The 24,544-nt window shown below is 40.8% G+C and overlaps 1 protein-coding gene across 1 annotated transcript in view; it reads right to left on the bottom strand.

Annotated features, from left to right (window-relative positions):
* Window positions 1–10,408: 10,408 nt before the first annotated feature.
* Window positions 10,409–24,544, bottom strand: part of LOC121926390 (mucin-5B-like) — a 72,910-nt gene continuing 58,774 nt past the window's right edge. Inside the window, exons 40-50 of the mRNA XM_042459334.1 lie at window positions 24,018–24,118; window positions 21,996–22,027; window positions 21,629–21,806; window positions 19,610–19,714; window positions 18,882–18,925; window positions 16,496–16,618; window positions 16,277–16,372; window positions 14,430–14,558; window positions 13,090–13,144; window positions 12,342–12,453; window positions 10,409–11,069 (exon numbers count right to left, since the gene is read on the bottom strand). Coding sequence (XP_042315268.1) covers window positions 10,892–11,069; window positions 12,342–12,453; window positions 13,090–13,144; window positions 14,430–14,558; window positions 16,277–16,372; window positions 16,496–16,618; window positions 18,882–18,925; window positions 19,610–19,714; window positions 21,629–21,806; window positions 21,996–22,027; window positions 24,018–24,118 — 1,153 coding nt within the window. The 3' untranslated portion in view covers window positions 10,409–10,891. The remainder of the gene's footprint in view (window positions 11,070–12,341; window positions 12,454–13,089; window positions 13,145–14,429; window positions 14,559–16,276; window positions 16,373–16,495; window positions 16,619–18,881; window positions 18,926–19,609; window positions 19,715–21,628; window positions 21,807–21,995; window positions 22,028–24,017; window positions 24,119–24,544) is intronic.

Genomic DNA, 24,544 nt, shown 5'->3' with positions numbered 1-24,544 from the left:
CCAGGAAATTAACCAAAAAAAAGGTCCTACATTTTTAAACCTTCTCCAAGGCCTCGCTGGGCCTGGGAGACAGCCTCTCCCAAGCCCCTCGAGGACTCTAGGGCCCCGCTGGGGCCTGGGAGACTCTGTAGGCAAGAGGTGCACCATGTTAAGAACTGCATTAAGCAAACTTAGGCTGCTGCACACTGCTTTCACTCTCATCACTCCATCCTATGGAATCCTGGGATTTGTAGTTTGTTGTGGTGCCAGGGCTGGGCTTTGAAATCTCAGACATAAGAGAGGCAAAAGGCTTGGGCTGCATCTACACTGGAGAAATCATCTGGTTTGAGACCACTTTAACTGCCTCAGCTGAATGCTATGGAATTCTGGGAATGGTGGTCTGTTCCAGCACCACAGCAGAATGGCAGTTAAACCCCTGGAAAGCTATCTGACCAAGGTGACCAATGCCCTCACCCCAAAATGTAGGGCACCCAAGCAAAAAAATGTAGGACATGGCCAAAAATAAAAGCTAAAAACACCCATGTAATTATAAATCCATGCTTCTTAGCCATGATCCAAATGGAGGACATGTCCTGGAAAAGGAGGAGGATGCCTGGTCACCTTGTCTCTAATCCAAAATGCACTGCAGAAATAAAACAATGCTGGACTGAAATGCCCAGAGTTCCTCACCAAAGCTGCATCCACACTGAGGAAATAATCCAGTTTGAGAGTGACTTAACTGTCCTGGGTTAGTGCTGGGGAATGCTGGGAATTGTAGTACACTGTGGCCCCAGAGCTATCTCTGACAGGGAGTCTCATAACTCTCCAAACTTAGTTGAACTGCAGTGCCCAGAATTCCTCCCCAGGTGCATCCACACTGAGGAAATGGTCCAGTTTGAGACTGCTCAGTGCTGGGGAATCCTGGGAATTGTAGTCTATTGTGGCACCAGAGCTCTCTGACAGAGAAGGCCAAATGCCTCAGACACCAGAATTCCAGAGCATTGAGCTTTGGCAGTTAAAGGGGTCTCAAAGTGCAGGGGGGGGGGAGAGAAAAGCCTGGGAGTGTGAATGAGCTTGGCTGTGGGGCTGCTCCGAGAGGAGGAGGAGGAGGAGGCGGAGGGAGGGAGGGAGGGAGCCAAGGGAAGTGCCAGGACCATCCGGAGCAGCCTCCTCTCTTCCACCGCTCTGCCCTCAGGCAACGCCTCCTCTGTGGACTATTCAGCCTCCTTTTGTCAAAAGAGCTCTGGTGCCACAAGAAACTACACTTCCCAGAATCCTATAGCACTGAGCCATGGATGTTTAAGGGGGGAGTCAAACTATTTCTGCAGCCTTTGCTACCGCAAAGCCCTTCCTATTTACAAGCAAAGCAAAAGCTCTTCCTTTACCAAGCCGTTGAAAACCAACCCAAGCGGAGGGCTGATTGCTTCTTTCCCATTGGTCAGCTTCGGGATAAATTTGCATATTACAATTAAAGGTGTTTAGGGCCTCAAAAACGATCCTGTGATAAAGAATTACAAGAATACTGACGCGGTATACATTTAAAAGATGAGGCAATTAAACTCTCAGACAACATGAACGATTGATGGCCTTTTTTTCTTTGCTCACTGTAACCTGGAAAGTAAGGCTTCCTGAGGGTATATATACCAAGTGGGCTCACTTGTTATATAATAGCTCTGAGTGGCAGATGTTTTAAAGAGCTGCTCTCTAGGCTACGCCAGTGCGCCAGGTGGGGAGAGTGGCGCACAGCCGCGCGCGGAGGAGCGGACCCCGAACCGGGAACAAGGCGTGGGGGGCCCCCAAACCGGGCCGTGACCGTGAGAGGCCCCCCAAAAGCGTGATTGTCACGGGGGCTGCCGGGTTATGCCATCCCTATATGCGCCCTGTAATGTCCTAGTCAGCAGCCTGGCTACAGCATTTTGGACCTGTAGAATAATTTCCAAAGGCAGACCCACAAAAAGTGTTTTGCAGTAATCTACCTGGAATGTAATCATCTATCCTGGCCTTGGAGGGAGAGAAGGAGAGGCAGGCACATCTCTACTCTACCTAGAGCCAGAGTTAGGTTAAAGGCCCTCCCTCCATCTTAACTGCTACTACCCTGGTTTTGGAGAGAGAGAAGAACTGTGGTATATGCTGGACTTGATCCAGACTGAAGAGCTTATTGCTTGGTTTATTAATTTGGTTTACCTCTCCTGGATTAAATTTCAAATCGGGCTGCATCCTGATCTTATCAAAAGATTTTTGCTACCAAGTTTGCTGCCTAAATACAGCCCAGGTGCATCCCCACTTCCAGGAGCGCTCTGGTGGCTATTTTCTTAAGCTGGAATACTCCTGGAACCAGAAAGGGCAGTGCAGAGTGCTCCTGGAAGCAAGGATGCACCTGGGCTGTATTCAGGTTGCAAATTCTGTAGCAAAAACCTGATAAGATCAGGATGCAGCCTGAATTAAAATTTAAGCTTTGATAGGGAAGCCAAATTAATAAACCAAGTGATAAGCTCCTGAAATGGATCCAGATAATGTGTTTCATCTAGGAACTCTTGGAGCTGAGAGGTCACCATATGCTCCAGAACCTTGAGACACAAAAAGGGTATTGGAGACTGTCAGGAAGTTAACTATTCAAAAACAGGTGTGTTGGTCTGGAAAATCAGTAAACAAATGGATTTTGTAACACCTTTGAGACTAACTGAAAGAAAAGTTGGTAGCTTGATCTTTCATAGATTTGAGCCTACTTCCTCAGTGCATCTGAGGTAGGGTTGCCATAAGGCAGGACCTCCAAACTGGGACAAATGTAGGACAAATGTAGGGCCACATTTTCAAATGTAGGACACATTTTTTTAAAAAATGGAGGACACATGAAAAAATTGATAATTTTTTTAAAATGTTAATATAAATGCATGTTTCTTAGGCATGCTCAAATTGGAGGACATTTTGGCATTATTCCTAGACAGAAGGCTGAAATGTACTTCTCTTTCTGGCCAACCCCCCCCCCCCCAATTCTACAAGAACATTTCCCACTCCCAAGCAGGCATAGCATTTGCAAGATCACAGGCAGTCCTTTGTGCCTTTGAAAACTACATTTCCCACTTCTAAGCAGGTATAGCATTTGCAAGATCACAGGCAGCCCCTTGTGCCATTGAAAACTACATTTCCCACTCCCAAGCCTTCTTAGCAATTCCCCCCTTCCTCCTTTTCCTTGCCCCCTCCAACCCCCCCAAACCCCTCGCCCCCTCTTTTTCCCAGGTATGTCTCAGCTTAGGAGGGATTTATGGGACAGATCCAAAGCCTTTTTTCTTTTCTTGAGAAGCCCTGGACCCCTGAGAAGAAGAGGAGGGGGGCTTAGAGAGAGGAAGAAAGAGAAAAAGAAGATGAGGAGGGGGAAGAAAGGAAGAAAAGGGAGAGGAGGAAGAGGAGGGGAAGAGGAGGGGAAGAAAAAAAACGGAACAACAAGAAGAGAAGGAGGGGAAAGAGAAAGGGGGAAGCAGCTGGCCTGAGTGTAAATTCCTCCCTGCATGGATGTTGCCCAAATAAGGAAGCAGAGGGCTGGCCAATAGAGGCAGGGCAGTGCAGCAGACCCTGCCCCTGCTGGTTTCAGTCCTCCTGCTGCTGTTGCTCCAGGGATGCTTCACAGGCAGCACTCTATAGAAGGTAGGCAGCAGCCCTGGGAGCTCAGAGTTGGGCAGCCACCCGGGGGCGGGATGGGACCGGGCATGCCCCCCAGGGGGCAGGAAAGTCCCGCCCACCAGCGTGAAATGGCAAGCCTAATCTGAGGTATGCTACCACCTATCTTTCAGTAAGGTTTTCGGAGACCATTTGGCCTTCTCTGTCAAAGAGCTCTGGTGCCACAATAAACTACAATTCCCAGGATTCCCTAGCACTGAGCCAGGGCAATTAAAACCATCTCCAACTGAATTATTTCTGCTGTGTGTTTGGGATCTTAGTCTCAAAGGTGCTACAAGATCCCTTTGCATACTGGTAGTTAACTAGTGTGGTTGGATTATTCCCCACAATCTCTTTGGCAAAAATGGAACTCTACGTTGCTACAGTGAGGCATCCCCCACCTCTCTCCTCTTACCCACTTATCCAGTCCCTTCTGGCTGTTTGCATAAGCCAGCAAGGGCACATGTCCAGTACCCATGAGATGGTTGTCATCTCTCCAAGGATCTTGTCTTGTTTTGCTCCTAACAAGCTGGAGTGGTTGATAATACCAATTTTGTATCTTTCGTTCAATTAAGGAGAGTTGCAAAATTGTTTCATTCTGTGCTTGAAGAAGCTTTTCCTGATATCCCAGGTCATCAGTAGAGCTGATCTTTTTTTTTTCCCCCAGTTGTGGGTATAAGTTAGACTTCTGTCTCCAGGACCCATAATTAGCAAGTAAGATATGTTGAAGCAAGTTGCACTTTTCTTTATGGCTAGGATTGGGCAGCAAAATGAGTTTTCTCAAAAAAAGGCTGACTCTTGAGATAAGAGCCAAGGGGGTGTTTCTAAAAAAATATTTTAGTTAAGGCCAGGATGCAAGGGTGTATAGTCAGCCTTACATAGCCACAGATTCAAGCATCCATGGCTTGAAAAGATTCAGAAATAAATATAAATTCCAAAAAACAAACCTTGATTTTGCTATTTTATCTAAGGGACACCATATTACTACACCATTGTATTTAATGGGACATGAGCATCCATGGATTTTGGTATCTACAGATACTAAGGGCCCACTATACTTCCATTGGATCTTCTGCTTTGCCACCAAAATTGGCACTTCTTTTCCTTCTTCTTCCCTCAAGAAGCCCTCTGTGCCATCAAAAACTTGCTCAGAGTATTTCTCAGCCCTCTGGAGAGCCACAGGGCTGAAGTGCAGGTGCGAGAGTTGCAACTTTGCTGGTAGTAGAAGCAGTGCATTTTGTGGAAGCACTCCCTTGGATCTTGGCTGCATTTAATGGTTCATTGTGAATTAGTTAGGATATCAGGTGAAATCAGGATTACTTTTTAACCCACTTTGTCAGCGAAAATATCTCCTTTCAGGAAAAATTATTTCAATAGCTTGTACTTTTAAGAAGAAGATGGGGGGCGGGAGTTGTGGTACAATTATGCAATGAATTACATGGCTAAATTAAGTATTATGTCTCTAACCTAGTGAACAATTCATGCAAATGCAGGGCATGCTTCCCCCCACCCCAGGTCCAGGATCATACACTTGAGTAAGCAACCACATGGTGAAACTACTATGAGCTAGCACTTAAGACAAGGGCAGTCTCAATCATTTCTGTTTGAAATTTCTGTTTTTAAAGCAAAGTTGTACTTTACTTTTCTTCTATTGAGAAATAAGCAACTCTGAAGAAACTGCATCAACTATATTCTTCTTGTATAGATAGTTTATATTACTTGAGTGGATTTATTGATGGTGGCATAATTTGGCAACAGTCATTACACGTGGTAATTCAATGGTATCAGCTGAACTGAAGCCTTTGTAAAGCTTCAGTGTGGTGACAGGTCTGTGAAATCACCAGTGCTATACTATAATACTAAGAGGCCTGGACAGCATCATTGGTGAGTCAGAAGCTTAGTAGACAGGAAGAAGGCTATTCTCCTCCTTGTGTTTAGAGGGGGAAAGTAGTTGATTTTGCTCTAATTAAGTCTGAAGTGGTTGCAGTAGATGACACAGTATCATGTCAGGATTGATTAATAGCATATAATGCAAATGGTGCATAAACGATTTTGTTGTCTTCTCTTGGCGAGAAGAATTTGCCATCTGTTGTACATACAGTAATTACAGATTTTGGAGTAAAACCTCTTTAGCAAACAAGGATAGATTCATGGTAAACAAGAGGAAAGGAGATAATTTTTACATTAGTTACATATCCATGTTTCAAATTATATTTTCAACAACCAAAAATGTTGAGGAAAAAATGAGTATATAGATACAGCTTTATATAGACTGAGACTGAAGGATGGGCACTATTGACCTCACTAGTAATTTGTACGTATGTTTTCTATCCTTTGAGAAGTATAATCTCATAATGAGATAGAGGCTTGACTAATAGCACTGGTAATCACATGCTTTGCTGGCCTTAAAATTCAGGGTCACTGGATACTTCGGGGAGGAGTCCAATGCACTGGAAATCTCTATAAACAGTTCATGTTGGACCTGTTCACAGCATCATCGACTGTATAAATCTTGTTATCAACAGACATCTTGACAAATGGATTTGGAGTCTGCACTGGAATTGTTATTGAGAAACTGTTTTTCTAAGACTTATCAAGGTATCAAATGTGTTGATAATGCAAACTCTTGGAAGTTAATAGAGAACCTAAGTAATGGTTTTCAAATATAGTGGATCCTCCACATTCACTGGGGTAAGGGAATAGGACCACCATGGAAGTGAAAGAACTGCAATTAAAAAAATACTATTCTTTTCAGCCTGAGAGAACATTTCTCTAGGAATCTCTAGGTCCTCCAGGGCAACTCTGTGGTTAACATCTGTTAGAAGTTGATGATAAGTGTGCTGGAGGACCTCTAAATGCCTAGAGAAGTGTTTTTTTAGGAATCTCTAGGTCCCTCCAGCATGACTTGGCAGAAGTTGACAACAGAGTCACACTGGAGAACCTAGACATTCCTAGAGAGAGCATATCAATCAAATCCATGAATAATCAAATCTGCAAAAGTCAAAGTCACAAATGTGGAAAGCCAACTGTAGATTACTTTGTTGGAGATTTCTCAGACATGGGACTGACAGCATGGCACTCTTTATTCTCTCATTTTTTTCAACATTATTCTCTAAGCAGCATCAGCCCTGGTTCTGCCAAAACCACTTCTGAGTATCCCTTGCCTAAGAAAACCGTATGAAGTTCATGAGGCCATCATTTTGACAGGTGACGAAGACACACACACCCACACTTTGCAGGACACACTCCCCTTCTCCATTCTTTGGCTATGCATCATTTACAGAGGGAGGAATGTTATCAAATGTTGGCTAAGTCATCCTAAATACAATGCATCATTCCCAAATTTAAAAAAAACTCACCAGAAAAAATAATAATGTGCCAGTTGCATCTTCCAATATAATGAAACAGTCCACTTAAGTGTTTTATTACCAACACTGGCCTGCCCCATCCCTGCTTTTGATTATAGGTTTATCTTTGTTCTCTTGCTCATGTTAATATATGCCATTATCAGAATTTGTTGAATTGCTCATCTGCACTACCTCAATGTAGTGTAAGCAGCAACAGAAATGTTACACATCTGGTGGTGCAACTCATCTTTCTGTTTTATTATTCAATGTTTACATGGCTTTTCCAGTCCTGGGCCTAAAGTATGGTGACAGTATCTTTACAATACATTCCTACAGACAACGGACTTCTTCAATCATCAGTGCAAAATTCAGAGACATAGCTGTATTAGTATGCAAAGGGATCTTATAGCACTGGAACTAAGTGACTGAAAGAAGTTGTAGTATAAACTTTGGTAGACTTGATCTGCACTGAGGAAGTAGGCCAAAGCTATGAAAGTTTATGCTACAACCTCTTTTGTTCACATGGTCTCTAAGATGCTACAAGATCCCCTCAATTATCAACTACATTCTGAAAGTGATACTCATTCCTTATCTCTTTGTCTCATCCAGTTTGTCTGACCATTGTTACATATAAACAAACTAAATCCTCTGCTCATTGTAAAATATAAACAAACTAAAATCAAATGGATTCCGCTACAGGTAAAGAATAATAGCTTAAGCTGCAATTGCTTTTTGTCCTGCTTCAAAGATATAATTGGTTAAAATTGACAGGGAAAATCCTCCGTGCATCTTCTTGAGTGAATTATTTGGCAGCTGGAGTGACACATTTGGTTATGGGCTGAGGGAAAATAGGTAACCTTGGCAATTTTACTTTAACTGCAGTTTATGTGGACCTGTTTGTTTCCATGTGGTCAAAACAAAATTTATCTATTCAAGAAATAATTTGAGATTGATTCCAATAAAACATGCTCTTTAGAAAATGACCTATGTAGGAAGGAGATTTAATTCTGTCTAAAATACTTAATGTTTGTCTTGTTCTTTGTTGAGAATAATTGGAACATGCAGAAAATCAACTCAAAATAGTGTCTGTTACCTTCTTTCTACGGGTTGTTTTGCTTCCCAAGAAAAGGAAGCATATCTTTCAGTAGTGTTAGTCACCATGATAATGGGAGAGACAGAAAGAATAAGCAACATTCCTTGTTGCAAACTTCAAGATATAGTCTTGGGGAACATAGTTTAGATACTCTGTTGGGACTAGGAGGAAGCCTATATATTTTCCCATTAAGTGGGAAAACTCCTCCCACTGATATTGAAGGAACGATAGAACATATTGGCTTACTCTATGACTGGACACTAGGATTACATTCTCAGATTGAAGGTTTTGCTGCTAGCACCACCTCTCACTAGACAAATGGCATATCAGCTGAGAAAACCAAGAAAGCTTAATTAGTGTAATGAAACAATACCAATTGGGCATGAGGTAGTAGCGTGCTCCACAAGGGGTCCATTATGCCTGTATCTCTATAAAAACAACCCCCAGCTTGCAACAATACAGGATGTTTGAATACAGCATCTTTTGGTGCATTGGTGTTTTCAAGAAGAATGTCTGTTTTGTACCCTTTGTCAAAAGGGGGTAGTAGGAAGGAAGAATGAAGCTAGTGTGGCAGAAGATGACATGAAATAGTAGTTAATTTGATTTTCTGTGTAGCTTTTTTCAAAGGAGATGCAGTGTGGCTTTCAATTGTTCTCAGACGACGCATGGGATATTGCAAATTACTGACAGATATCTCACGTTTCTGTGGAGTTTTGATTCCATTTGCATTGTTGTGGCCCTTATCTTTCCTTTGTTAAATAACTGAGACCCAGTAAAATGGACAAAGGGTATGCATTTTGCAGAATCTAACTTCATTATGGCTCATTATGTATATTTATTGCGGAGCAAAACTCAATGGCATTGAATGGAATTTTGGCAGAGTAACATGTCTAGAATTACACTGGAGGTCTGTAAAGCATCATCACCTTTCTACTTTTAGACAGGTGCAAATGACAGAAGAGATGTTCCATCTCCATATTTCATATTATCTATTTCTAATTCAGTTTTTCCCATGGATGTGAGGAGGATTTAACAGTGTTTCCTTCACCCCTTAGTATACATATGCACTTCCATCTAGTGAACAAGAGGCTTAAAGTGCAGTCTGAGGACACTAATAATGAAAATCTGCCAAACATGGACTCAATGTATTATTTTGGAGAACTTTCCTGGGCCAGCAAGTAGCTGAGATAAATGTGACTTGTTCATTTTCTTGTAGCAAACTGCTCCTCTTCTGCACAGCTGTTAGCAGTATAAGATCACTTTTCTCAGTTCCATGTAACAATAAGCTATTCAGCTGTTCACAAAAACAGTTTTTTTTAAATGTCACTGGACCTCCAATATGAATAAGAAGCTGCTTTTAGTGCTGTGGTGAAGGCAGAAGTGTAGCATGAAAATCTTTAGATCTCTATGACCAGATTATGCAGCATTTTATCTGTGCTATTTTATTGAGAAGATTAACAAATAAGGGACATCATGGAAAACATGGAGGCAAAATTCATGGAGTTTTAGAGATTGCCATTCCCCCTTCTCCATCTCTCTCTCAAAAAAGGGCATGAGAAAAGTGGAGGTGGAGGAGGAGGACCCATAATATCTTTTGCAAGTTCCTTGAAGTTATTCCTTGTGGTAGCTGCTCAACTTTGGTGAGCTTCACATACCACTGTAAATCCTTATTTCATTTGTCAGAACACAAACTAGTTAGAGACCTGTTAAGGTCTTCAGTGACAGGCCTCCTGAAGTAAGAATGGTGGAGACTTCTCAGAGATGGTTTTCCAGTTGTAAAACACTCCACAAGACTCTGCTACCTTATTGTCTTTTTAGCAGCCAATTTTTGAAATAAAAATGTAATTTTGCTGACCATTTGATTGTGCTTGGTGGACCAACGGTTTCAATTATTTTAATTTCAGTTTTAATTCATTATTCTAAATTGGTGTGGGAGTATGATTCGAAGGGTGGTATAGAAAAGACCCATATAGTTGGACCCAAACTTGGTCATCCCTTGAAGAGGAGACCCATTGAAATCATGACTAACTTAAGTCCCATTGATTTCAGTGGATTTTCTGTGAGTCCGGATCCAGCCTATAAATAATTGAGTTTTACATTCTTCCTTCACAATTAGGTTTTATGTGATGCACAAGATATAAGTTGCTTCTATTTAGTAGCATGCTGCACTTTGCTACTACAGTAGTTAGAAAAACTATCTGTGTTAGGGATAAAATATCATAAGGAAATGCAAGTGGTAACTCTGTCCTCTTGGGGTCTCTGTCTTGCACTGCAATAATTTCATTTAAGGGATGTCAGTACTGAATTAATAAAAACAGCAGCTGTCAAAGTTGAAACATGCTTATTTTTAATTAACCTTGAGATACAGAAAAAAATGGGAATCATACTTATTTTCACCACAGTCAGATGCCTGTTAATACTATACAAAAGATTGTGCTCATCAAAAAAAAATATGCTTAGTAACATAAAGAACTGTAGCCAAAAATAAACAGCACAGGACAAACCTGTCAAGTACAAGAGTTCAGTTTTCTGCATTAAAATGTTACACATGTATATCACCATTTTACTCTCTTTTTAGGGATGCTTGGAGAGTTTTCCAAATGTACCCATTCTGTGAACAACTAGCCAGATGGCTGTAAATTCTCATGCAAGAAAGAGTACATTAATTTAATATGACATCTGACCAAGAAAAAGGCAGATATTATTTGGGGAATACAGAGAGATGAAGTAGCACTAGATGGCAACTAATGCTAACTTTAGCTGCTTTGGAACATGCTCGTTTCTTTATCCTGGGACAAATGCATATTCTTCTTTTTCTCTAACTAATGGTGGCTTGTGGGATGCATGCTGTCATACACTGACATTCATCCACGTAGATGTAGTCATAATTGATACTTCTGCCATCCCGGCATGTCAAGGTCACCTCTCTCCTATGGCTCTTGAGCTCCTGGCAACAAGTACACTTGTGCTGCATTGCCCTTGTCTCATCGGAATACCTGTCCAAATGAAAGACATTAAATGAGACATATTCCATAAAATGCAATTGTATTATACAGGCTCACTGGCAGATCTCTATTCCCGGCTTAAATTTGCTAGATTCTAGTGATCTCAGAGGCAAAAATCTTTCTATTTGAAATCCTAGTGAAAACAGGAGCGGATGATATCCTGGTTTCAAAAGAGAGTTCTGATCTTATTAGCACACATTTCCAAACCATCTATTTGTATCTACCAAAATGGGTCTTCAAACTGGATCCCGCCAAAAACCCCAACAGTTCACCCGTTTTGGCCAGGAAAAGGGCTGTTTGGAGAGCTCCCACAGCCACATTTTGTCCACCTGTGTCCTAGTATAACAAAGTATATACCTGTGGTAGCAGAGATCCTACATTGTCTCAGTATACTGTAAATATCTGCTGGCAGAGTTGCACCACACAACCCTTATAGTGAATACTAAGATCTAGAAGAGAAGTGAGACTTCAGCAATACTTCTGTATATCCTTGTGCCAAGTTTAGTATCAAAATCATATCCCTTTGCACTGAATAGACAAGGGCATAAACTGCATACATTATATTTTGTTTTGTATCTCTAGCAATGTTTCTTTCTTTCTTTCTTTTTAAAAAATGACCTCTGGCATTAGGAATGCCATGCTACATTTTGTATCAAGGAGTCTGCTAGGGTGGAATACTTATACTGCCACACAATTCTAAATATACACTGGACTGACTATGTGACAAATGTTGCTGTCCTCGAGCAAGCAGGGATCACCAGCATTGAGGCCATGCTATTGAGGATGCAGCTGCGCTGGGCAGGACACGTTTCTAGGATGAAGGACCATCGCCTCCCCAAAATAGTATTCTACGGTGAACTCGCCACGGGTCAGCGTAAGAGGGGCGCCCCAAAGAAGAGATACAAGGACTCCCTGAAACAACATCTCAGGCTTGGTCAGATAGATCACCAACAATGGTCCTCCCTGGCCTCGCTTCGGGAGGCATGGAGATGCACTATCCATGACGCTGCAGCCTCCTTCGAAAGCTCACACCGAACGAGCCTCGAAGAGAAACAACGCAGAAAGAACCGCAACCTGGAAACATCATCCAAGGAGACTTTCTGCTGTTTATCCCGAATTGGCCTTTTTAGTCACCAACGCGCTTGTACAAAGCGCGGATGAGTCCTTCCTGAATCTTCATTCGCGAAGCAAAGCCAGAGAGAGATCACTTCAATGTCTCATTAGGAAATAGATGAATGGATAGAAAGATTTCTTGTCACTTACACTGAAGAACTTGGACAGGCCCCTTCACAGTATGTCATTTCTATAACATCGGTGGATATACAGTCATTTGACCGGATAAGTGTTTGGTTCTTATGAACCTTGCAGGATTTTTCTAGAAAGGAAGAGAAGGGAAAAAAACCCTCACACGTTGTCCTCATATTCACTGCTGTGGATACACCACAGATAAGCTAAAAACAAAAAGAGCTCTACAGGTGTGTTGTTGTTATGTGCCTTCAAGTTGTTTTCAACTTATGGAGACCCTAAGGTGACGCTATAATGGAGTTTTCTGGGTCTGAAAGGTCACCCAGTGGGTTTCCATAGTCAAGTGCGAAATCAAACCCTGATCTCCAGAGCCATAGTCCAGCACTCAAACTACTACATCACAATGTATGTAATGTTAATTTCTTACTGTTCCCTCTTCAGTAAAAGGTAACATTTCACCTATGTGTTAGCTGAGGGATGTTTCAGGTACATGTGGTTTAAAGCAACCATAGTCATGCTTGGGGAGAGTCAATACAGTCTGAATGATTCAATATTGGGAAACTGAGCAAAAGAAGGTTGAGAACCTCCAGTGTCACTTTGCCTCTATCTTATTATACAAGGGATAGCTGAAAGAGGATGGATCCTAGCCCGCATATAGACTTCGTGGAATTAGGCAGAGAATTTTACACAGCCATTCCTCAAAACAAGTCCCAGTCATCCAGTTGCAACTCCTTTATTTTAAGGTAAGCAAAGAACAATCACTTACGTTCTTGAGGTTTGCATCTTTTACAGCAGCCATCATCAGTCAGCTCCACTTCATCCTTTGGAAAAGAAATAAAGTCAGTGTGTGTGTGTGTGTGTGTGTTTGTGTAGGGGGGGATATTGTTACTAAAATGCAATGACAGGAATATTCTAGTTGTGGCTTTGCAACATATACTTAGTCTTAAAACTACCAATGGAAACATAATAGAAATGCTTAAATATTATTTTTAGAAGGCCATTCCTTCTCAGGGAGGCCATAATGGCCCCTTCATCTACCGGCAGACTAAGATCCTTTTTATTTAGACAGACGTTTAAAATGGAAATTTTGAAAAGGATGTGCTGGGGGTGGTGTATTGTTTTTAAAGTTTATGGTTTTTAAAGTGATTTAAAAATATATATATATATATTCTATTTTTAAATGAATGATCTTTTTAATATCGTAATAGTTTAATACCATTTTAATTGTCAGTTCTGTAAGTTTTTAATTGTACTGTGTTTTTTAAATTGTAAGCCACTTTGGGTCCCAATCTTGAGAGAAAAGGAAATAATAATAATAACAAGTCCATTTATGGAGTCTAATCTCAGTGAAATCTTCAAAGCTGTAAATGACTGGAGGCAAAATATTTGCAAGCCTTGAAAAGTAACTTTTTGGACTACAGCTCTCAGAATCCCATATTCATTATGGTTGTATTCTCCTTTTTTAAAATCATCACTCTTCTCTAGTCCTTTCAGCCCCAACTGAACCTGCCTTTCCAGGCAGCTGTCAAGCGCTTTGGATAGGGGGTGTTGCTGTTTACCACTGAAGAGAGGGATACAATGCAGAGGATGAAGCTTGTTTTCTGCTGTTCCAGAGACTAGGACCCAAAGTAATGGATTCAAACAACAGGAAAAGAGATTCCAGCTCAACATTAGGAAGAAATTCCTGAGAGTAAGAGCTGTTTGACAGTGGAAGACACTCCCTCGGAGAGTGGTAGAGTCTCCTTCCTTGGAGGTCTTGGCTGGATGGCCATCTCTTGAGGGGGGGGGGCTTTGATTGTGAGTTCCTCCATGGAAGGGGGTTGGACTGGAAGGTTCTTGAGGTCTCTTCCAGATCTATGATTCTATGCAGCTGGTCCCAGCTCCAAATGGTGAAGAAACAAAAATGATCTTCTTTGGATGGACTGCACTTCTTTCTCTTGGAACTGGAACCAACCACATTTTCCTACTCTGAACTGCCTCCCCCTCCCTGCCCTCACCACCGGAAAGCAACAATAAAGCAATAAAGACCCCGCCTGGGGCATGACACCTGCTGAGGTTGGAGGAAGACAGACTGTAATTAGAAAGAAAGCATTAAATAAAACTTACAGGCTCACACTCCTCTGGGTCAAACATGGGACATTTTCTTACGGTATTGACTAAAACTAATGAGTCGCTAATTTCCTCACATTCATAATGAGTGCAGTTATTAGTTTCTGGGTGCCAAATCTCACCAGGCTGTTAGAAATAAAAAGAGACAAAAGATAGCATTATTTTTACTTGCAAGCTACATCACAGCAAATGCATTCTAAATGTCTCTCCACCCACTCATTTATACCTCAGAGCATATTACCATTTATCCTAGGTGTGCATCTTCATCTTCAGAGAGAAATGATCAGAGATTACAGCATAACTACTAGATAAATTCAAAAATCAAGGTGTAGGTGTGTGTGTGTGTGTGGCATGTAGCAACAGGAAAATTTACTTTGTCCTACATGGTCATTTAGATGTTGTTTAACTGCAAACCCCAGTGTCCTGCACCAATAGCTAACTTCGCAAGGGCTGCTGGAACATGCAGACTAACCACATCTAGAAGGCTGTGTGATTCCCAGCTTTCATTTAAGCTCTGACTGCAGTTATTTTGACTATCTTTGTCTTAGTGAACCCTATTCAGAGTAAGTGTTTCTTAAGCACAAAGTGACTGCATAAATGGGCTTGAGGGACTATGGATCTGTGACTCAAGGCTTGTCTTCACTGGTCAGAATACTGTGGGCTGCATCCAGAGTATTCCGATCTTGAATTCCCACTTTAATTGTGTTTCTCTGCAGTGATGACGGAAGCTGCATTCCCATGTGATTCCCTATTTGTCACTGTGAAGTGCCCAGCCATGTTATTCAGGCTGAATGGCTCATTCTGACCCCAAAGCTAGTCATGGCTGCAGTGGCAGCACCAGTTGGTTTGCAAGGACTGTGTGGGAAGGCAGCCACTCACTGTTGCTGCAGAGAGAGACAAAAACTTATAGTAAAAGGTAAGGTTTAAAATTTGGGTTAAGGGAGGAAAGGTTCAGTCAGGTGCAGACATGGTTAAGACAGTCTGCACCCGATCTGAGGTTTTGTCCCTACAACTTGTAAACAGAACATAGTTAGCCTGGAGGGAATTCTGAGTAAATAACCCATGTCAACAAGCCCTCAGAAAACTGTCATAAGGAGATTTAGAACAGGCCTGGGCTTGGTCCTTTTCAGGCTCCTAATCAGTCTATGTCTCATATTTCAAAAACAGAGGGTGGCCAGGATGGAGAAGAGTCCATCATTTTCTCTATCTGCCTTTTATTTTCATGATTGTGTCCCAAAATTTTATAGATTTTTTTTCTTTCTTTTTTGGATAGGATGAGACATCTTTTTCCACAGCTGACTCCTCATCTTCCTAGTACATTGTTTCTGTATTTGCTTACTTGAACTATCAAAACACTACATTCTTGCTCCACAGAACTTCTTTGAAGGCTCCTGCTTCAGGTTTGAATACTGTAGATCGTCAAATATGAGACAGACAGATGCTAATGTGATAACCCTACAATATGTGTATTCAAAGACTGTGGAATGGCGTATTCAGTTTAGCCCAGCCTTCCCACGCTTCATGCCACTGGCCAAACTGGCTGGGGATTCCTTGGTGTGTATTCACTGAATGGATAAATCCAGTATTGTGCATTTCTATACTGCACTCAGCTGGGGAAGCATGCCTTCAGCTATTCACATAACCACATTTCAGTGGCTCAGACATATCACCTCAGCATTCATTTGAGTAGACAGTGTAGAGATTAGGCCTCTAACTGTATTTGTCCCAGTTTGAAAAGGTCAGCTAGCAAAAATGCAGGAAAGAGATTTGATTGCTAAGTTTTGGTCTTGCCTATAATCTTTACAGTCTTGTAAAGATTTCAAGAAGAGAACGTGTATGCTTACCTTGAGCAACTCAACAGTGCCATTAAGGGTGATGACACATGCTACTTGGACACATTTTCCACAACATTCTCCAGCTTTTACTTGGTACTCATGACCCTGTTGGGTAGAAAATAATAATATTTAATCATCAGTGGGATCTGTGCTCACAGTGTAATAATACAGGTTTAAAAAACAAAACAAAGCTTAAGCAGTAACACGAAAAGAAGGATTCTTGCTTACCACTGGGCAAGAGGTATCACATGCAACTTCAGTACATTCCACAATATTTCTCTTGGAGGCTGGGTCTATTTCATCACCGCACACACATGTTTCACAAGGCTTACCAGGAACTGTTGTTCCAGGCTGGCAAAAGTAAAAGAACAGCAGTCTCATTATAAACTAAACTGTGGGTGCTCAGCTAGTTAAAAATCATACACCAAAGGCTTCTTAAACACTTCTCACATACAAAGTGTTTTCAATTTTTAGTCTCATCTCATTTTTACCAAAATTCCAGTGATAGTCCAAAAGGGGAATGGATAACTGTGGCAATTCTGATCATTGTCACCATGATTATTAATACCTCAGTAAAAATGTAATGTGTTAAGGGCTAAATAGCAGTGAGATCTGCAGAGGCAACAAGTGATATTGTTTATCTCCGTGTTGTTAAAGTTTCATCTGCTGATCTCTTCAAACCACACTGTTCTTAAAGCATAAGAGCAGGACAGACTATTTTCTCTTGTTCTTTTAACCTGTGAACTGCTTTGAGTCTCAATTTTTTGGAGAAAAGCATACTACTACTACTACTACTACTAATAATAATAATAATAATAGTTGCCAGCCATAACCTAAAGTTTCTGTTAACACTCTCTGGAAGTTTGGACTATGTACCTGCCTTTCACACATTACATGATTGCTGTAGGAAATGCAGATGCAACATAAATGTAAATGAAATAAATACGATTGCTCCCTACATTTTGGAATTACTTTGACCCTGAGGCTACAATCCTGAGCATATTTATTACTGGAAGGGTATGGATTTCACCTAACTTTAAGATCAATTCTCCACCCCTCCTAACAAAGAGATGTTGTTTGATTCCAGCTCCCAGAGTTGTTCGACTCCAGCTCCCAGAGTTTTTCACCATTGGCTATGCAAGCTAGGGTTGCATTAATTGCAGTCCAACGATATCTGGAGAGTCACACAATTTCCACCCCTGAAGGTGCCCCTTTAGAAAAAAAGATGAATCCCCACTAGTTAAGGTTCTAAAAAAGAGCCACCTACAAACATACTTCCTTTTTCCTACTAAATAGTCCAGGGTTGGGTGACTGTGCCCAACGTTTTTGGATTGTAGCTCCCAGAATCCCACACCATTAGCCATGCTGGCTGGGGTTGATGGGAGTTCTAGGCCAGCAACCTCTGGAGGGCCATATTCATTTACCCCTAAAACAGCTGATTGGCAGGATAGTTTTTAGAAAGGGCATCATGCATGAAACCCTCCAAACTTAATGAAACTTGCTTCTAAGCAAGTATGTTGAAGATTGGCCTGCAAGAAATGTCATGAATTGTACTCTTGTCATCTGCAGAAAAATCTATAGAAAATGGAGTGCACAGAGAAGGAGTCATCAAAATGGCCAGTGGACAAGTCATCATTATAGAAATGTTGTAAGAAAGCTGAAACTCCCCCTGCTTTTTTTTTTAAAGCAGGGAATAATAATAGTTTGGGCTGCTTTAATGAGCTGCTTTCTATGCGGCACAAGAGATGACCTATAATCAATCATTTTTCAGAGTTAATGAAGCAGTCATCCCTTTAAAATGGTTATTTAATCATCTGCCCACTTGGAGACTTATACATAGGTGGTTCAAGTAGGTTAGTATCATTTTCACTCTTAATGTTACTTACTGAGGGAATGAGGAAACCCAGGGTAGTATTTGAATATGACCTCAAGTAAAAACTGAAAACTTTAAACTTTAAAATTCAGATGTGTGTACCACCAGTACAAAACTCATATAACTGAGTGTCTTATAAAATGTACAGTAGCATTGGTAGGTCTGTAACAAAATAAGTGTTTCCTACCAAAACATGCTTTGATTGACTGATTAAATCACTTTTGTCTGATATTCTCCCCACCTAAGTAGGGTATAGTGAGCAATGCAAAAGTAATACACTTGCCTTTCTCAGTTTTACCAGTGGCACCATCTCATATACAGAACACCACTCTAGAAAGTCTGAAGCCAACCTTATGCCTTTGTTGTCTTTAATGTGATCTTATCAACCATTGCTGTAATTTTGTCATTCTGCAATTATAATGCTCTTGTTGATTATTTATTCTGGATAATTGTTAGCTACTCCTGGAAATTTTTAGGGTTGAAGAGTAGGATACAAATGTATTTGCAAAGAAGCAAATAAATAAATACATAAACAAATCAACATGCTGAAACAGCACTAGCTTCCTTTGTCATCTGAATGAGTTCAAGAACATGGATCCTGAGTTTCCTAGACTGAATCCTGAATGTGGCTGCTGTTACCAAAAGCTGCCTATGATTGAAAAACAAATGGGATATGGATATGTTTATTTCTGGTGTGCATATGCACATATGCACAATGTATATGTAAAGTAATAGTCTTACCTTGTAAACTGTTTCATTGAACAGACAGATATTTGGGATTGGTTCTGAAAAGAGAAATATATTTTACTTTAGAAATATCCTGGGAGGGAAATGGCTAAGTTAAAAATGTCAAAGAGTTTATACATAAATACTGCATCTTTTATGTAATCTATCTATACTGAATTTACTTTTATTTTGTTTAATATGCAACATCTAACTCCAAGGAGAGTGCCATTGTTTGAGCAAAAAGAAGGATGGTAATGTTATGTATAAATCAGAGAAATAAACTGAGATGGCACCATGCATGGTTCCCCAGCCCATTCCCAACCACATACTCTCTTCATATTGACACTTTGAGGAAGATTAGAAATGGTTGGCTTCAAATCAGCCACAATGCAATCTTATGCACATTGACTCAGAAGTAAGTGTTGTTAGGTTTACTGAAGCTGAGTGGTTACAGAATAGCAGCATCAGTGAACATTGTGGCTAAGCAGAGATTTGATTTTCTTTAATGCTGTTCCAGTAAATTAATCAACAAATAGATAGAAAATTGTAACTGTGATGGGCACTGTCCCAGAACACCATCCTCTGTTTCCAGCATATGTTTTGAGGAAAGTGAAGGTGTACTGAAAAAATTGTTTTCACTTTACTTTGATTGTTACGTTTGGATTCTCCTAAATCGTTGATTTTATACTTCTCATCTATTTTTAAGTCTGCCTCCTCTTTGGGACCAGAAGGTTAGTGCTTACCACATGTGAAGGTAACACAGCAGTCTCCTTCTAAAAGAACAGAAGCTAATTCATATCCAGGATCACAAGATTTCTTCTTATTTGAGCAAGCACTAGTATTGCATTCTGTGAAAGAATCAGAATGAAGAAAGAGCTGAATAAGCCACCATTGGCATATGATACTAGAAAACAATTCTTACCTTGCTGGAATAATGTCACAATTAGTGAGTGACAGGTTGGGGTCAGGTTGTATGCATGGTAAAAAAATATTAACCAGAGCCTGGAAAAGTTATAGTTTGGATTACAACTCTCAAAATATCCAGACTGAGGGATCCTGGGAATATGCCTCCCTACATTTTTCCAAGCTCTGGTTTGAAACCCCCTCCCTAATGCTAATTATGTTTATAAAATAGTCAGATCCACAGAAGATGAAGCAGACGGGCATGAAGGAGTGGCCTCTGGCTGCTCCACCTGCAATCAGACCAGGATGAGCTAGGGACAGAAGAAACTGCATGGCCTACTTTACAAAGGGGCCATGGTGGCAGTCCCAAATGAGCTACCAGCAGGAGTGGATTATTATTATTATTATTATTATTATTATTATTATTATTATTATTATATAGCGCTGAAATTTACACAGCATTGTACATATAATCAATTAAAACAGATAAAATAAACCTGCCTATGGCATACATTCTACAAAAATAATTAAATATAATACATATTAGTACATGTTAACATTTAATAAAATAAGGCAGATAACAAATTAAAGTAATATTACCATGCCTTTTGCCGGCGGCTTTGGGCCATCTTACATGGCCTCAGAGCACCTTCTGGCTGCTCTGGGAGCATGTGCACATCATGCCCCTGAAGTGACCAGAAGCTGCTCCTTTGGCCTGCCTGCTCGGGGCCTGAGTGGAAGGGAATCATCAGAGCTTGGAAGCTACTTTCCAAAAGTAATGTTTTCTGTCATTTATTACAGTGATTGAAAATGGTAGTTCCTGTTAATCATTATGATGATGAAAAACGTTAACTTGTTACATAGCCTGTTGCACATTGTATTTCCATTTGTTACTTTCTTGAAAAATAAGGATTGATAAGATAATACCATAAAATTTGAAAGATTCATGTCAAAATTACTCTTCAATTCTGTTAAAAACAGCTTTGAGAAATAACTAGAAACTGTTCTTGTTCAGAGTGAGGTTGCCTTTGCCTTCCTCTGAGCCTGAGTGAGTATGTGTGTGATTTGCCCAAGGCTGTACATTGGGTTTCTATGACTGAGCAGGGATTTGAACCCTGGTCTCTTGGAGTCTTAGTCCAACATTTAGTACATGTTAAATAGAAAGTGCCAACTCAGAAAGACTGTGGGGTGCAGCTTCTGTAGATGAAAATGGTGACTTGGCTGTTCAGCTGCATTGATTAGGAGTCTTTTTGTATCACTTGTCAGGCATCCTCTCTAATGAGAAAAGCATTACTATCAACTCATGAAAGAAAACCTTGCCTGGTCAGCTATAGGGACATGATATATAGATATGTATTACTAATGTTAAAATTCAGTAACAGTTCTTTTTCTTGAGCCTTCTTGCAGTTCCCACAGTGGTGATCAACATGTTTTTCCCCTCCATGTGCTTTAGGAATGGCTTTGGTATGGTAATACCATATCAATAATGAATGGCCACAAAGTGGTCCTGCTGATGTTTTCTGTCAATTGTGCAATGACTAAATATCTGTGTTTTCTGTAAGGAAAATGTTTTTATTCCAAGAGGCTGTAGTCTAAGAGACAAAGGCTGCTATATTGGAAAGTGAGATGTACAGCAACCATAATAATGTAAATTGCTTCCTTTCACTAGTGATTGTGATGGAGTGAATCCCACCTTAAGGCAGACTTATCATTTTGAATTAAGATTCATCTTTCTTTGCTGACTCTGTGTCATGTCATATTACAATTGATTCTATAGATCAACCTGTGTGCAAGTGTAACAGAGCAGAATTTGGGCCAAAGCAATCAACTGGTCTTGGTTAGGAAGGAACAGTACATACTGCATTGCACTTCTGGACAGCATGGGTCTTCTGGAGTTAGCACAGGAACAGGTATGAAGCCTTCTTTCTCACAAACAGGTGTTTTTGAGGTCTCACAGGTCAGTGGCTTACACTGTACACTCACTGACAGAGGTTCACAGATACATTCTTGACAGTTGCTCTTCCATTTGCTACCCGGCTGTTAAAAAAAGAAAGTAAAAACCATGTAATTATTTATCATCTCAGTCTTGAGCCTCTATTACTGATCCACAACCCAAGAAAATTGGGGCAATTATTGGTTCCTGCTCATGTTTGCAGCCTAAATTATTGTTGGTATTGCTAACATACTTGGCGACAGTCTATGTAATCATCTCAGGGAAATACTTACCAGTTTGGGCAATCCATCTGGTCCCACACAGCCTGTAAGGAATGAAGGCAGAAGAATTCATATAAGTTCTTCAAAAATTCATATAAATGTAACGAGGCTCAAACATAAACACAAGGGATTTCAATTTAAAAAGTTGTTGATACCCATTTTGGTTCCCTATGTCTATAATCATTTCTGTTTCTGTACAAAATATTTACTAATTTAGCCTTTTATTATATTTTATTTTTCCAGCAACTGTTGATTTCGCTAATTCTATTACAAACTGTTTTCCCCCATCTCCATTCTCTCAACTGCTGCCATTGAAAATCAATAGCAGCTCAAAGTTGGAAAATCCCACCTGTGATTTCTGAAAAGTTTTGTAGTAAAACGAGGCTCATTGGGGAGCCATACTTTGTTTAAGAGGAGAACTATACTTCCTAATGGTTTTTACTTGTGCCTTATTTTAATGCAGAACTAGTGGTGGGGGAGACCACTGCCTACAATTCTGTGCTGCCCCCTGGAATTTGGATGTACAGGTAGGGATTGCATAGTCCTCAAAAACAGCTGTTAGGATGGAAGGGGAGATAGCAGTTTACATCAATCCATGCACTAGACAAGAAGAGAAATTATTTAAATATTTATGCTGCTTTGTATTCCCCCCCCCCCCCCCCGAGGTCAGTAAGCCAATTATACAAGTAAGGTCACCTCAAGGAAAAATCCTGTGTAATTCTATTTACATTCTTTAATCTGCCTTCCAAATTTCTAAGCAATGGAATCAAAGAAGAAAAGCAGCAACACTGGGTGTTTTACCAGACTACAGTTCTCAGTGTGTATTTCACACTACGGAAAAAAACTTGCTTTCATTACATGTGGTTGTCATAGTTACACAAAAAACCCAAAGCGAGGCAAGGAAATGGAGCCTGGTGTGGCATCTCTGCTCCCTGCTATACATGCTGTAGCCTGCTTGTCATTAAAAAATATATTGAGAGGATGAAATTATAAAGGCGTCAGTTAGTGGTACAGAAAACTAAAATTATGACTATACATGTATTATTTCCACACCAGAAAGGCTCAGCCCCATGTTCCCTTGTGAGACTCAAATCGAAGGGTTCAGTGGAAATGCAATTCCATGGCTAGAGAAGGAGGTCAGTGATTGGGATGGGATCTTTGCTGCAGGATATCCACTGAGGCTTCTGCAGGCACCTCCCTTGCTATTGCTCTTGTGTTGGCAGTGTGGGAGCCAGCACAGGTTGAGACAGAGTTATATCAATGGTGTCTACTAATCTGCAGTACCCTAAGCCTCCCCACTACCCTTCCATACCCCTAGTCAGGTCCTGAAAATTATGCCAGCTTTGGAGCTGATGTAGATAATTCTCTCCCATTACACTCAATATGATAGGGAAGAGAAGAAAGGAAAAACCAAAATATTCCTCCACTGCTCCTGCTCCTTAGTTTGCTCTACTTGGCTTGTTGTTGCAGCTGAGTTCCCCCTAAGTTGTGAAGACGAAGGCTTACCTGGTTGGCATTCTTAGTGTCTTGTGGGATTTTCAGGCTATGTGGTCATGTTCTAGATGAGTTCATTTCTGATATTTCACCTGCATCTGAGGCTGGCATCTTCAGAGAAATGTATATGCTTCTCTGAAGATGCCAGCCACAGATGCAGGCAAATCATCAGGAATAAACTCTTTTGGAACATGGCCACATAGCCCAAAAACCCCACAAAAAACAATTCCCTCAAGTTGTTTCCAACTTATGGTGACCCTAAGGCAGACTTATCACAGGAGTTTCTTAGCAAGATTTGTTCACAGGGGATTTGCTTTCATATTTCTCTGAGACTGAGAGAGTATAACTTGGCTACAGTCACCCAGCTAGTTTCCATGGTTGACCAGCGATTTGAACCCTGGCTCATCACTCAAACCATTACACTACACTGGCTCTATTTGGCTGCCAGACATGAACAAAGATTCTACACAGCCCTTTACTGCTGTACCTGTCTATGGTTTAACTTGTTATGACTGTTTAACTATGAAAGGAGAAACTTACCACACTCTGAGACACAGATGTCAGAGTATGAATTGAACAGGATTTTGCCCTCTGAGCATATACATCCTTCAGAAACATGGGCATTATTATTTTCAGTTGGCCTGCAAGGCAAACAGGAATGGATATAAGTATTTCTAATTTTGTAATCAAACGTTTACTCACATTTTACTCACATATGCAGTGATCTGAAGAAAAATTGGCACAAGCATAAAAAAACAATCATTTAAGAGTATTCAATTTATGAATGGTTTTGATGAGCATGATAAACAGCTTAGGCCCGGTACATACCTCTTGGTAAGTCCGGGCTGGTGGCGGCCTAATTTCCTCCAAAAGGAAGCCACAGATGCTAAACTGTGAGGCTTCACTCTGGAGGACAAAGAACCTGGAAAAACCAGGTTCTTTCTCCACCGCCATAGTTACATCGTGAGTGCGCCAATGACACACTCATGACGTAACTGGTGTGGTGTGACATGTGGATGCTATGCGTCCATTACATCACAATGGCGGTGCCCATGTATACAGGGTGC

Source organism: Sceloporus undulatus, chromosome 1, assembly GCF_019175285.1.
Source record: "Sceloporus undulatus isolate JIND9_A2432 ecotype Alabama chromosome 1, SceUnd_v1.1, whole genome shotgun sequence".
Classification (NCBI taxonomy): domain Eukaryota; kingdom Metazoa; phylum Chordata; class Lepidosauria; order Squamata; family Phrynosomatidae; genus Sceloporus; species Sceloporus undulatus.
This window is presented reverse-complemented; position numbering and strand designations above follow the sequence as displayed.